The 12,570-nt window shown below is 43.2% G+C and overlaps 1 protein-coding gene across 1 annotated transcript in view; it reads right to left on the bottom strand.

The window, feature by feature from the left end:
• Positions 1 to 12,570, bottom strand: part of MYO3B (myosin IIIB) — a 485,789-nt gene that overhangs the window by 180,765 nt on the left and 292,454 nt on the right. Inside the window, exon 25 of the mRNA XM_031651705.1 lies at positions 10,068 to 10,375. Within this exon, the coding sequence (XP_031507565.1) occupies positions 10,068 to 10,375 (308 nt within the window). The remainder of the gene's footprint in view (positions 1 to 10,067; positions 10,376 to 12,570) is intronic.

Here is a 12,570-nt window from a genome sequence, read left to right as displayed (position 1 = left end):
ACAGCCAAACTCCAGGGGAAGATCATCTTCCCATTCCATCCCCCTTCCAGCTCCCCATCTATCCCACTGAGAGCTACTTCCACCACTCAATAAAACCCCTGCATTCATCCTTCAAGTCCATGTATGACCTGATTCTTCTGGGAGGTGGGACAAGAGCTCAGGATACAGAAAGCTATCACACTGGCCTACTGCCCCTGGGAAAAGGCAGAGGGTCCACTGAGCTGGTTAACCCTTAAGCCATCTGCAGACAGCAAAGCTGAAAGAGTGCACTGGGGCTTTGGGAGTTGCAGACACCCCAACCGTAGACACTACTTGGGGAGTGGGGCTGGAACCCAAAGCACTTGCCCCAGTTCCTGCACTTGTCCATCCACATGCTCCCCCCTCCCGCAGGTGATTTGAGCAGTGGTGACTGAACAGATGAGCCACACCCTTGTTGCATATCCTGTGAGGGGGGTCAGGGAACTCTCCTGTTTCAAAAGGAATGTGTAGGACAATCAAAGTCAACCTCCCAGGGAAAAGCAAGAATGCTGTGTAAATCTGTCTCAGGGCAAGATTTATGGTCAAGGTTGTTCTGACCTAAGGGCAGGATTTCTGGTAAGTAGATGCTCTTGCAGAAGAAACAGTAGATGAAATAAAAATCTTAGAGGCATTACTGGAACTGGGGTTAATCGAAAGTCAACATGGCAGGTTAATGTCCAAGATGGAATTGCTTTGGCCTCCTCACTTTGCTTAGCTAAAGGCTTTAGACTTTATGCTACAGACAACGAAGAAGAGGCACCGAAGTTTATTCCTGAGAGTGACATGATCATCTTGATATTGTTATAAACATAAATCTGGTGGCAGTATAAAGGATCATGTAAGATAAACAGAGACTAGAGTTAGCAAGGCACAAAGTGTAAGCAAAAGTTCAGCTGAAAGATTAAGATTAGTATTCTGAAAGTATGGCAGGAAATAGTCAAAAGAAGAGAATAAGCTGGATGTGGTGGCTCACACCTGTAATCCTAGCACTTTGGGAGTCCAAGGTGGTAGGATAGATAGCTTGAGCACAGGAGTTTGAGACCAGCTTAGGCAACATAATGAGATCTTGTCTCTACAAAAAAATTTTTAAATTAGCCAGGCATGGTGGTTTGCACATGTCGTCTCGGGTTGTTTGTAGGCTGAGGCAGGAGAATTGCTTGAGCTCTGGAGTTCAAAGCTGCAGTGAACCATGATCATGCCACTGCACTCCAGCCTAGGCAATGGAGCAAGGTCCTATCTCAAACAAACAAACACACAAATAGAGGCTAGAAGAAGAGACCCTGAGAAAGGGAAGTGACATAATGACATCCAGCACTTCTAGGCTGGGTCCTAGGTGGGACAAGAACGTCATGGGTGAGAAAGTCAGAGAACTGTGTCAAATGCAAGAAGATGAATTCAAACTGGGCCAGAATAGACTGGGTTTTCTCTGATCCCTTAGTGAAGTGGAGATGGAAACTTTTAAATAACCCGCAGTATGCTATGTGAAGTTATATTTGAACAAAACAAACAAGATAACCATCCTTAAGTGAAAATGATAGTAACTATACATATTTAGTTCTTATTCCAAAGTTAACATTCAGTTGTTGTCAACAAAATTTTTGTTCCTACAAAATTCTAAATTAAAGGGCTCCTATAGGTAGGTAGATACCTGGGCTAAGGTGAACCTTTCTGAACTGTTGTCATTTATTCTAGGACACAGAATAGTTACAACTAAGGGTAATGGATGCCTATTGTTTTAGCCTACCCATCCCTCTCTCTCCTTCCTTTAACAGAGTCCTTTAGACCATGGTTCAAGTGGGACTGACCCCATCCCTGGCAGTTGACCCAAGACCCTGCCAATCATACCCCTGGGCACAGTAATTGGTTCAAGGGGGGGGCATGTGATCCAGACTCAGACAATCAGAGAGTTCCTTGCATAAGAACTTGTAGAAACTCTCTTGTTGCTAAGCCTACAGAATGCTTTCTATAGGAGCATCCAGGGACCATTTTTGCCAACATGTAAGGAGAGCTAACCTGGCTCCTTATCAGAAACTCAAAAGAGGGAAAAAGAAAACTGATACAAGGAAAAAGACGCTGGCTTGGTAAAACTGTTTGATTGCCTGGATCCGGACATGTCTTTGAACTTCCTAGTTTTATAAGCCAATGTATCATTCCCTTTTAATTGTTGCTTCAACTAGTTTGAGTTTCAGTTACTTGTTATTGAGAGGTTCCTGACTAACATACCAAGTAACCAGCCTGCTTTCACAGAACGGTGCTTTCATAAAATGCATGTATGCTGTGTTAGGAAGCTCCAAGTGGTTTCTTTTTGTTCTGGAGTATGAGCTGAGAGGTGGGGAGATGCGAAAGAAGAAGCTGGAAAAGGAAAGAGTCTTCCTTGTCCTATTAAGCTTATCTTTTTGGATTTCGGGAAAAAAATCATTTTTTGTTATAGAGAGAAGGGAGGCAAATTTGTTTAAAGTTAGCCTTTCAATGTATTAACCTCTAATAATAGCATTATCAAACTGGGTTAGAGCCTTATTTTAAATCAACTTTTTAGGCCGGGCGCGGTGGCTCACGCCTGTAATCCCAGCACTTTGGGAGGCCGAGGCGGGCGGATCACAAGGTCAGGAGATCGAGACCACGGTGAAACCTCGTCTCTACTAAAAATACAAAAAATTAGCCGGGCGCAGTTGTGGGCGCCTGTAGTCCCAGCTACTCGGGAGGCTGAGGCAGGAGAATGGCGGGAACCCGGGAGGCGGAGCTTGCAGTGAGCTGAGATCCGGCCACTGCACTCCAGCCTGGGCAACAGAGCGAGACTCCGTCTCAAAAAAAAAAAAATAAAATAAAAAAAAAAAATAAATAAATCAACTTTTTTTAGATTTCTTACCTTTTATTGATAAAGAGCTACTATGATTTGCCCAAAATCTTACATTCTGTCAATCTAGGTTGTACATTACAGTACAAGTAAAACTTAACCTCAGCAAAGCCAGTTCTAGATATCTGTCATATATTTCAAAGAGCAAGGATCAAAGGGTGAGTCAAGGGATGAAAAAAGAAAATAGTGAGCCGGGCGCGGTGGCTCAAGCCTGTAATCCCAGCACTTTGGGAGGCTGAGATCATGGATCACAAGGTCAGGAGATCGAGATCATCCTGGCTAACCCAGCTCTCTATGCTTCAAAAAATACAAAAAAAACTAGCCGGGCGAGGTGGCGGGCGCCTGTGGTCCCAGCTACTCCGGGAGGCTGAGGCAGGAGAATGGCATAAACCCGGGAGGCGAGTTGCAGTGAGCTGAGATCCACACTGCATCTCCAGCCTGGGCGACAGAGTGCCAGATCTTAGTCTCAAAAAAAGAAAAAAAAAAAGAAAAAAAAAAAAAAAAAAAAAGAAAATAGTGATGAAAAAGAAGTGGTAAGAGTTTGATTCAACTCAACAAATATTTATTTAAACACTGAATTTGTGCCAGGCACTGTACTGGACAATACAGACATAAAGTGAGCTGGAATAGTCAGGCATGGTGGCTCACGCCTATAATCCCAGCAGTTTGTTTTTTTTGGTTTTTGTTTTTTTGAGACGGGAGTCTCGGCCTCTGTCGCCTTGCAGCCTGGAGTGCAGTGGCGCCGATCCGCTCACTGCAAGCTCCGCCCTGGGTTCCCGCCATTCTCCCCTGCCTCAGCCTCCCGAGTAGCTGGGATCACAGTGGCCACTGCCACCTCACCCGCTAGTTTTTTTTCGTATTTTTAGTAGAGACGGGGTTTCACCGGTGCTAGCTACAGGATGGTCTCGACTCCTGACCTTCTGGATCCGGCCTGGCCTCGCCTCCTCCCAAAGTGCTGGGATTACAGGCTTGAGCCACCGCGCCCGGCAATCCCAGCAGTTTGTGAGGCCGAGGCAGGTAGACTGCTTGAGCTCAGGAGTTCAAAACCAGCCTGGGCAACATGGTGAGACCCCATTGCTACTAAAATACAAAAAATAAGCCAGGCGTAGTGGTGCACTGTGGCCCAGCTACTTGGGAGGCTGGGAGGATTGCTTGAACCCAGGGGTAGAGCTTGCAGTGAGCCAACATTGTGCCACTGCATTCCAGCCTGGGTGACAGAGTGAGACCCTCTGTCTATATATATATATATATATATATATATATATATAGAGAGAGAGAGAGAGAGAGAGAGAGAGAGAGAGAGAGCTGAAAAATATGCCTGCCTCCCAGCGGGTTAAGGTTGTGATGAGAGGTAGATAATTGCTCTACAATGTAGTAAGTGCTACCAAAGAAGCTTATCAAAAGAGATCCTAACCCAGCCTGGGGAAGTCAAGGAGGGTATCACAGAAAAGTTCATGCCTGGTCAAAGGCCTAAGGAATGAGCAGGAGTTAGCTTGGCTAAGACAACAGACTGAGGGCTTAGAGAAGGTAGATTTAGTCGACATAGCCTGAGCAAAGCACAAAAGACTAGAACAGACTGGGGTGGTTAGGGAACACCAAGTAACTCAGTTTTGGCTAGAGTGTGATCTGAGATGTGGGAAATGAAAGAAGAGACTAGGAAAGTAAGCAGGGGCCAAATCAGGTGGACTCCCCTACACCAGGCCAGAGCACTGCAGCTCACCCCATAGGGGCCTGGATGGTCATTTTAAATAAGGAAACAATATGCTCAGATAGGAATTTTACAAATTCTATTCTGCTCTCTCTTTGGAGAATGAAATAGGCAGGAAGTCCACTTAGAAAACTGGCAAGAGGGTGAGCAAAAAAGTTTTAAAAGGTCCAGAAAAGATATAGAGAAAAGAATAGAGAGTCCAGAAATAACCCCTTAAATTTATGGTCCAGTGATTTTCTTTCTTTTTTTTTTTTTTTTTAAGTCGGAGTCTCACTCTGTCGCCCAGGCTGGAGTGCAGTGGCCGGATCTCAGCTCACTGCAAGCTCCGCCTCCCGGGTTCACGCCATTCTCCTGCCTCAGCCTCCCAAGTAGCTGGGACTATAGACGCCTGCCACCTCGCCCAGCTAGTTTTTTGTATTTTTTAGTAGAGATGGGGTTTCACCGTGTTAGCCAGGATAGTCTCGATCTCCTGACCTCGTGATCCGCCCGTCTCGGCCTCCCAAAGTGCTGGAATTACAGGCTTGAGACACAGTGCCTGGCCGGTCCAGTGATTTTCGACAAGAATCCAAGGACAATTTAATGGAGGGAAATAACAGTATTTTCGACAGAATGGTGTTGAAACTGCTGGATATCCACATACAAAAGAATGAAGTTAGACTTCTACTTCACACCATACAAAAAATTAAATCCAAATGCACCATAGATCTAAAACATAAAAGCTAAAACTACAAAACTCCTAGAATAATAATAGGAGCAAACTTTTGTCACATTGGATTAGGTGACAGCTTCTTAGATAGAATACCAAAAGTATGAGCAACAAAAGAAAACATACATAAATTGAACTTCATCAAAATTTAAAAATTTTGTGCTCCAAAGGACACCATCAAGAAGACAACCCAGGCCAGGCGCGGTGGGTCACTCCTGTAATCCCAGCACTTTGGGAGGCCGAGGTGAGTGGATGACATGAGGTCAGGTGGTCAGGAGTTCGAGACCAGCCTGGCCAACATGGTGAAACCCCATCTCTACTAAAAATACAAAAATTAGCAGGGCATGGTGGCAGATGCCTGTAATCCCAGCTACTCCAGAGGCTGAGGCATGAGACTGCTTGAACCCGGGAGGCGGAGGTTGGGTGAACCAAGACTATGCCAGTGCACTTGAGCCTGGGTGACAGAGTGAGACTCCATCTCAAAAAAAAAAAAAAAAAAGAAGACAACCCATAGAGTGAGAAAATATCAAAGTGACCAGTAGCTCATTTAAAAAACAGAGAAAGAGAAAATATTTGCAAATTATATGATAAGGGACCAATATTTGGAATACATGAACATCAACAACATAAAGTGGGCAAAGGATTTGAATAAACATTTCTCCAAAGAAGATACACACATAACCAAGGAACACAGAAAAGCTGCTCAACATCATTAGTCATTAGAGAAACACAAATCAAAACTACAATGAGATGCCACTTCACATCAACTAGAATGACTAAAATAAAAAAGACAAAATAATAAATGTCGAGGAGGATGTGGAAAAATTGGGACTCTCATAACACTGGTGATGGTAATTTAAATTGTGCAGCCACTTGGAACAGAGGGTTGCCATATGACCAAGAAACGTTACTCATAGGTATATACCCAAAAGAAGTGAAAACATATGCCCACATTAAAAGTTATACATGAATATTCATAGCAGCATTATTCATAACAGCCAAAAAGTGGAAACAATGCAAAAGTTCATCCGCTGATAAATGAGGAAGCAAAATGTGATATATTCATACAATGGGATATTATTCACCTATAAAAAAATAAAATACTGGTACATAGTACCAGTATTTATTTCATCCAACACTGAAAACATGCTAAGTGAAAGAAGCCAGACACAAAAGGCCATGTTGTATGATTCCATTTACATGAAATGTCAATAATAGGCAAATCCATACAGATGGAAGTTAGATTATCCCCCTTGGTTGCCTAAGTCTGGTGGGATTGAGGAGAAAGGGGAGAATGGCTAATGAGTTTGGAGTTTCTTTTTAGGTAATGAAATGTTCTATGATAAGATGGTGGTGATGTTTATACAACTCTGTGACTAAAAAGCATTGAATCGTATACTTTCTTTTTCTTTTTTTTTTTTTTGAGAGGGAGTTTCACTCTTGTTGCTCAGGCTGGAGGGCAATGGTACGATCTCGGTTCTCGGCAACCTTCGCCTCCTGGGTTCAAGCGATTCTCCCACCTCAGCCTCCGGAGTAGCTGGGATGTACCACCACAGTACAGGCATGTACCACCACACCCAGCTAATTTTGTATTTTTAGTAGAGACGGGGTTTCTCCATGTTGGTCAGGCTGGTCTCGAACGCCCAACCTCAGGTGATCCGCCCACCTCGGTCTCCCAAAATGCTGGGATAACAGGTGTGAACCACTGTGCGTGGCCGAATTGTATACTTCCAAAAGATGACTTTTATCATATGTGAATTATATCTAAATTGAGCTGTTAATAATAATAACAAAAGGCCTGGACTAAAGCTATGGAAGAAGGGATGAGAGATTCCCAAGGGGACGTTTTTGAGAAACTTTAGCAGGTGGTCAGCTGGAGGACCTGGTGATGGATTATTTAAAGAAAGCGAGAAGTCAAAGGTGACTCCTAGTTTCTGGAAGACAGAGAGTAGAAGAATAGAAAGGAGAATGAGATGAAAGAGATACCAAGGCACCATGGTTCTCCACGCCATCATGAGAAGAAATGGAAGATGCCAATGAAAGAGAAAAGGGAAGAGTTTCATTTTGTTCAATGGTTAACAACTGTTATGAATCACAGCCTGGTAGATGCAGGTCTCTCATCCAGTGAGCTCGATTGGGAAGGCAAAAATCCCTAGAAGACTTAGAAACTAAGTAAGCCCCGGGCATCTGCAAGTAATCTTTGAAAATCTTTAGAATGTGGGCTTTGTATATTCCTGCCTTCTTGTCCTGCAGATGAGGAAACATCTTTTAAAGAATGTTGGGTTACTTTCCAGATGTTATATACCAGAGGAGACTAGAATTCAGGTCTCTTTACTAAACTGCATTATTTACTACAATACCTTCATAAATAAACAATTAGACTTAGCCCTATTCTTTATTTTTTTGAGACAAAGTCTCACCCTGTCGCCCAGGCTGGAGTGCAGTGGCGCAATCCTGGCTCACTGCAAACCCTGCTTCCTGGGTTCAAGCGATTCTCCTGTCTCAGCCTCCTGAGTAGCTGGGATTACTGGCGTGCAACACAGCCGGCTAATTTTTGTATTTTTAGTAGAGATGGGGTTTCACCATGTTGGCCAGGCTGGTCTCAAACTCCTAACCTCAGGTGATCTGCCTGCTTTGGCCTCCCAAAGTGCTGGGATTACAGGTGTGAGCCACCGTGCTCAGCCTGACTCGGCCCTATTTTTTAGACATTTGTCAGAACACATCCCAGTACATGCAGTTATGTGTTTGCCCGCTGTAGATCTTCTGAGAGACTGCATCGGAATCCACTGACCATAAAAACAATAAATGCTTAGATTGCTTTTCTATGATGTCCCTCAACAGTAAGGCTCCAGCATTTCCAGGTGGCCTCTTTCATGCCTAGTCAAGAACATAAAGACTTACAATTCACCTGGTCCTATTGATGAGAGGATGTTGGGGACACCCTCTTCCTCAAAGGCTATATGAGTAGGAGATAAGGAAGGGCACTTCCAAGTCATTTTGCCAGAAAGCTCAAAGAGAATAGGGGCAAGAAAGTATCTGAGGTTTGGCCAAGCCTGCAGACTTGGGTCATCTGGGGACTGGGGAAGTCTTTCCTCTTTCTGGAACCCAACAACATGATCCCAAGACCACCACCAGGTGTATACTCGGGGTTTCAGTCCTGAATGCCGGAAAATACAAAAGTATAGAGTAACATTAAATGAGTTTTTATCTTTTATTTACCTCCATTTAATAAACCTTGAATGGCTCTGTTTCCTGTCTTTGATTGTCCTGTCTGCATATTTCCTGCTGAGAGTTTACAAAACAGCACTCTTGAACAGGAAGATAAGAAGTGTACCTATTTGTCGAATAACATCAAGGGAGAAAACTGCTAACTCATCTATTTTGTTAAGTTGTTCAAAAGGATCAAAATACCAATTAACTTGCTGGCTCAGAAATCTTTGATATCCTCAGATTTACTGGCATTTTGAAACTCCTGTTCATACTTGCCTAATGACTTTCTGATTATGAACAAAGAAGTGCCAATCTGTTCAGCATTTGACCTGTTTTCTTAAATATTTTTATGTATTCAAACATTGTTACAAAAAATACTTGACTAGTCAAATTCATGTGCTAAATTTTTTTTTCTTGTTTCACCTCCAAATTTAAGAGGAAAAATGAAGCTCAAAAACATGTAAAAAAACAACAACAACAACAAAAAAAAACAGCCATTTTGTTCTTATTTTAATTTAAAAGCTCTCATTGCAAGGAACTTTCTCTTTTTTTTTTTTTGCCTTATCTTTTCCATGGAATTTAGCAGAGTTTGGGAGACTTGATAAAGCAAGCTACCTTATTTAGGACCCATCCTCTCCTAAGAAAAAGTTGGAAAAAATGACCTTGGGCACATGTTTCAGAGTGGAGGTAAAAAGACACTAACTGATGGCTTAAGGAGTGAGGCAGATTCTACAATGTATTTTTTTTTCTTGATTGCCTTGTCTTTGTCAGGCATACAATGGATTTCAATATTCCTCTCCAGGCATCCTCAGACAGCAGTGCTTCTCAGAGGTGTTTTTTTTTTTTTTTTGTTATTGTTTTCCTTATTTCTTCACAGAAAATTCTACTTGTAATCACATTCATACATAATGTCTATGGCAGTTGTTCAGAAAAGAGCAGCATTTCATTCTTAGACAAAGGCACTTCTGGGTTAAGAAAGTGCCATGCAATTTATTTCAATAAATATTGATTGAATGCACTGAACTGAAGAGATTAAAAGCATGGATACTGAAACCAGACTCCCTGGGTTCAAATCCTGGCTCTACATTGACCAGCATGAGACCATGGGAAAATCACTTACTTTCTTTTGATACCCAAGTTTTCTCACCTTTACATTTTGTAAAATGGGGATAATAATAGAGTCTAGCTTATAGGGTTGTTCTATGGATCAAATGAGATAATATATTTTAAATAGTGCCCTAAAATGTCCTGTACTCTTAGGATACTTTAGGTGCTATATAAGTGTTAATTATTATATTATATCATGCCAGAACCTGGAAAAAGAACTGGTGCTTGGGTGCATTCCAATCCACCAGAATCTGGGCCCACTTATGGAGGGATACTTTCATCATAACAACAAAATACCTGGAGAACTTGAGACCTAAGGATTTATAACATATAAATGTATATGGACATTTAAAATAATGTGATCAGAAGGAAGCTTAACGTGACTGCTGGATCACTGCAGTTTAGTTGAAGCACAATAAAAATTCAACAAAGAACTAAATGGTAGCTGGCAACTAGCCAATTACATATTTGGAGGAGAGTGGGCAGGAGGAACAATCTTAGGACACAGGGATGGCCAGAGTAGAGCTACATTTACAAGAATGCATTCCCAAAGGTGATGGTCTGACCTTTTCACAAATTCTTCAAAGAGGATGCGGTGGGAATAGCCCTGGCGGCGGATGCTGACTGTCTCCAGAATCCCTGTGGAGCGGAGCTGGGCCAGCACCCTCTCTCGAGAGAACTGCAGGGCCTCTCGGTCATCATTGGGTTTAATGCAGCGCACAAAGTGGGGCTGTCCAACCACCATTTTGGAGAGCAGGTCCATCAGAGAATACTACCAGGGAGAAAAATGCACAAGGAACGAGGTTACCACCAATGCAATGGATAATTACAACACGGGCCTGCAGAAGCCTCTAGAGCAGTTTGAGGCTCACAGACCTTTGCAAGGCAGAACATGAAATCAGCAATAGGAGATAATAATATAAGTCCTACTTATAGCCATCTGCAGATTCAAAAACATTCTTTAAACATCACCTAGTGCCAAGTAATATCCCGTATGGCAGAAACTTAGCTAAGAACATGCTCTAGGCTATCCTGTAATTCCATTGCCAGAACTAGAATGCTTGTCGCTGGTATTCCCAGGTGACGTTCCACAATCTGTATCTGTAATTTAAAATGTCCAGCGTTTGAGGAAGGGGCAAATTGCTTCTTCAGCCTAAGATCCACCAGATAGTCTAAGCAAATCCTACTGATACGATTGGTAATAAGGTAGTGGGACAGAAAAGAAAAATACAAAAACAAGGCAAAGAAAATAAGAGAAGTATTCAAAATGAAGATTATGGTGACTATCAACTAACATATACCAAGCAGCTGGTACAGGGCTCTCATAGCAAGAGGGGAGGAAGGACATGGAAAATCAGAGGGGCGCTTGTGAAGGGGGCGGCCTCAGTTGTTTCTGAGGGCATCCACTGCTGGAGCTCTTCTGGGCACACCTTCAGGGACTATTATAAGCCAAAGGAAATCAGTTCCATTATTTCATAGTCACTGCTCCTACAGATCAAAATTGGTGTTACCTAGCTTACCAAGGTAACTTGTTTTTCAGGGTTAGCATTTGTGAACTGGTATTTTGAGAACACCAAACTGGTTATTATGGGTATATTTCTGAAAAACCATAAGCCAGAGACTTTTCTGCTGATAGGGGGGCCCTAAGATCTTGAGAATCATTTCACAGAGTAAATAGAGCCACTAAATCCAGTGGGAAAATACACACAGACACCAAGGGTTACCAGGAGGATGATACGGTTTGGATGTGTGTTTCCTCCAAATCTCATGTTGAAATGTGACCTCCAATGTTGGAGATGGGCCCAGTGGGAGGTGTTTGGGTCATGCGGGCAGATGCCTCATGAGTGGGAGGTGTTTGGGTTATGGGGGCAGATTCTTCATGAATGGCTTGGTGCTGTCCACATGGCAATGAGTGAGTTCTTACTCTATTAGTTCATGCAAAATCTGGTTGTTTAAAAGAGTATGGGATCCCCCCTCTGTTTTGGTCCCTCTCCATTCCTCTCTCTCTTGCCATGTAACATGCCTGCTCCATGAGTAAAACCTCACCAGAAGCCAAGCAGATGCTGGTGCCACACTTGTACAGCCTGAGGAACCATGAGCCAAATAAACCTCTTTTCTTTATAAATTATCCAGTCTCAGCTGGGCACGGTGGCTCATGCCTGTAATCCTAGCACTTTGGGAGGCTGATGTGGGCGGATCACCTAAGGTTAGGAGTTCAAGACCAGCCTGGCCAATGTGGCAAAACCCTGTCTCTAATAAAAATACAAAAAAATTTTGCTAGGCTTGGTGGTACGTGCCTGTAGTCCCAGCTATATGGGAGGCTGTGGCAGGAGAATCACTTGAACCCAGGAGGTGGAGGTTGCAGTAAGCCAAGATTGCGCCACTGCACTCCAGCCTGGGCAATAGAGTGAGACTCTGTCTCAAAAAATATGTATATATCATCCAGTGTCAGGTATTCCTTCATAGCAACATAAAATGGACTAACAGATGAGGATAGAGCCACTAAAGGGGATAGGACCAGGTATGTCTCAATGTAAGAAATAAGTAGCAATTAGAAATAACCAAACATCAGAATGAGGAGGCAGGGGCCCACCTGCCACAGATGCTATAGCATGACTCACTGCATGGATGGAGTATGGGATTCAAAGGTCTGGGGCCCCAGCAATTCATACCCTGAGCCCAATTCTAGCCTGCCTCTGAAGCACAGTTGGCTAGGCTGGACTTCTGCACTTTAGATCCTTGCACCTGCTAGCTTTCCATGGAGCCTTCTATCTAGAGTGCCAGCTCCCAAGTCCTGCCCTTCAGCCTGCCTGGCTCTTCCAGCTTCCCACCCACCTGACCTCTCATCCCTGCCAAGCCCTTTCCTCTGCCAACCCCACCTTACTACCTCATTCCGCTGCCCCTGAGATCAGCTCTAAATTTGATCTAACAGCATTTCTTCTTTTTTCTTTTTGCGATGGAGTCTCA

Source organism: Papio anubis, chromosome 10 (genome assembly GCF_008728515.1).
Source record: "Papio anubis isolate 15944 chromosome 10, Panubis1.0, whole genome shotgun sequence".
Classification (NCBI taxonomy): Eukaryota; Metazoa; Chordata; class Mammalia; order Primates; family Cercopithecidae; genus Papio; species Papio anubis.
Note: the sequence above shows the minus strand (reverse complement) of the source record. Positions and strands in the feature narration are given on the sequence as shown.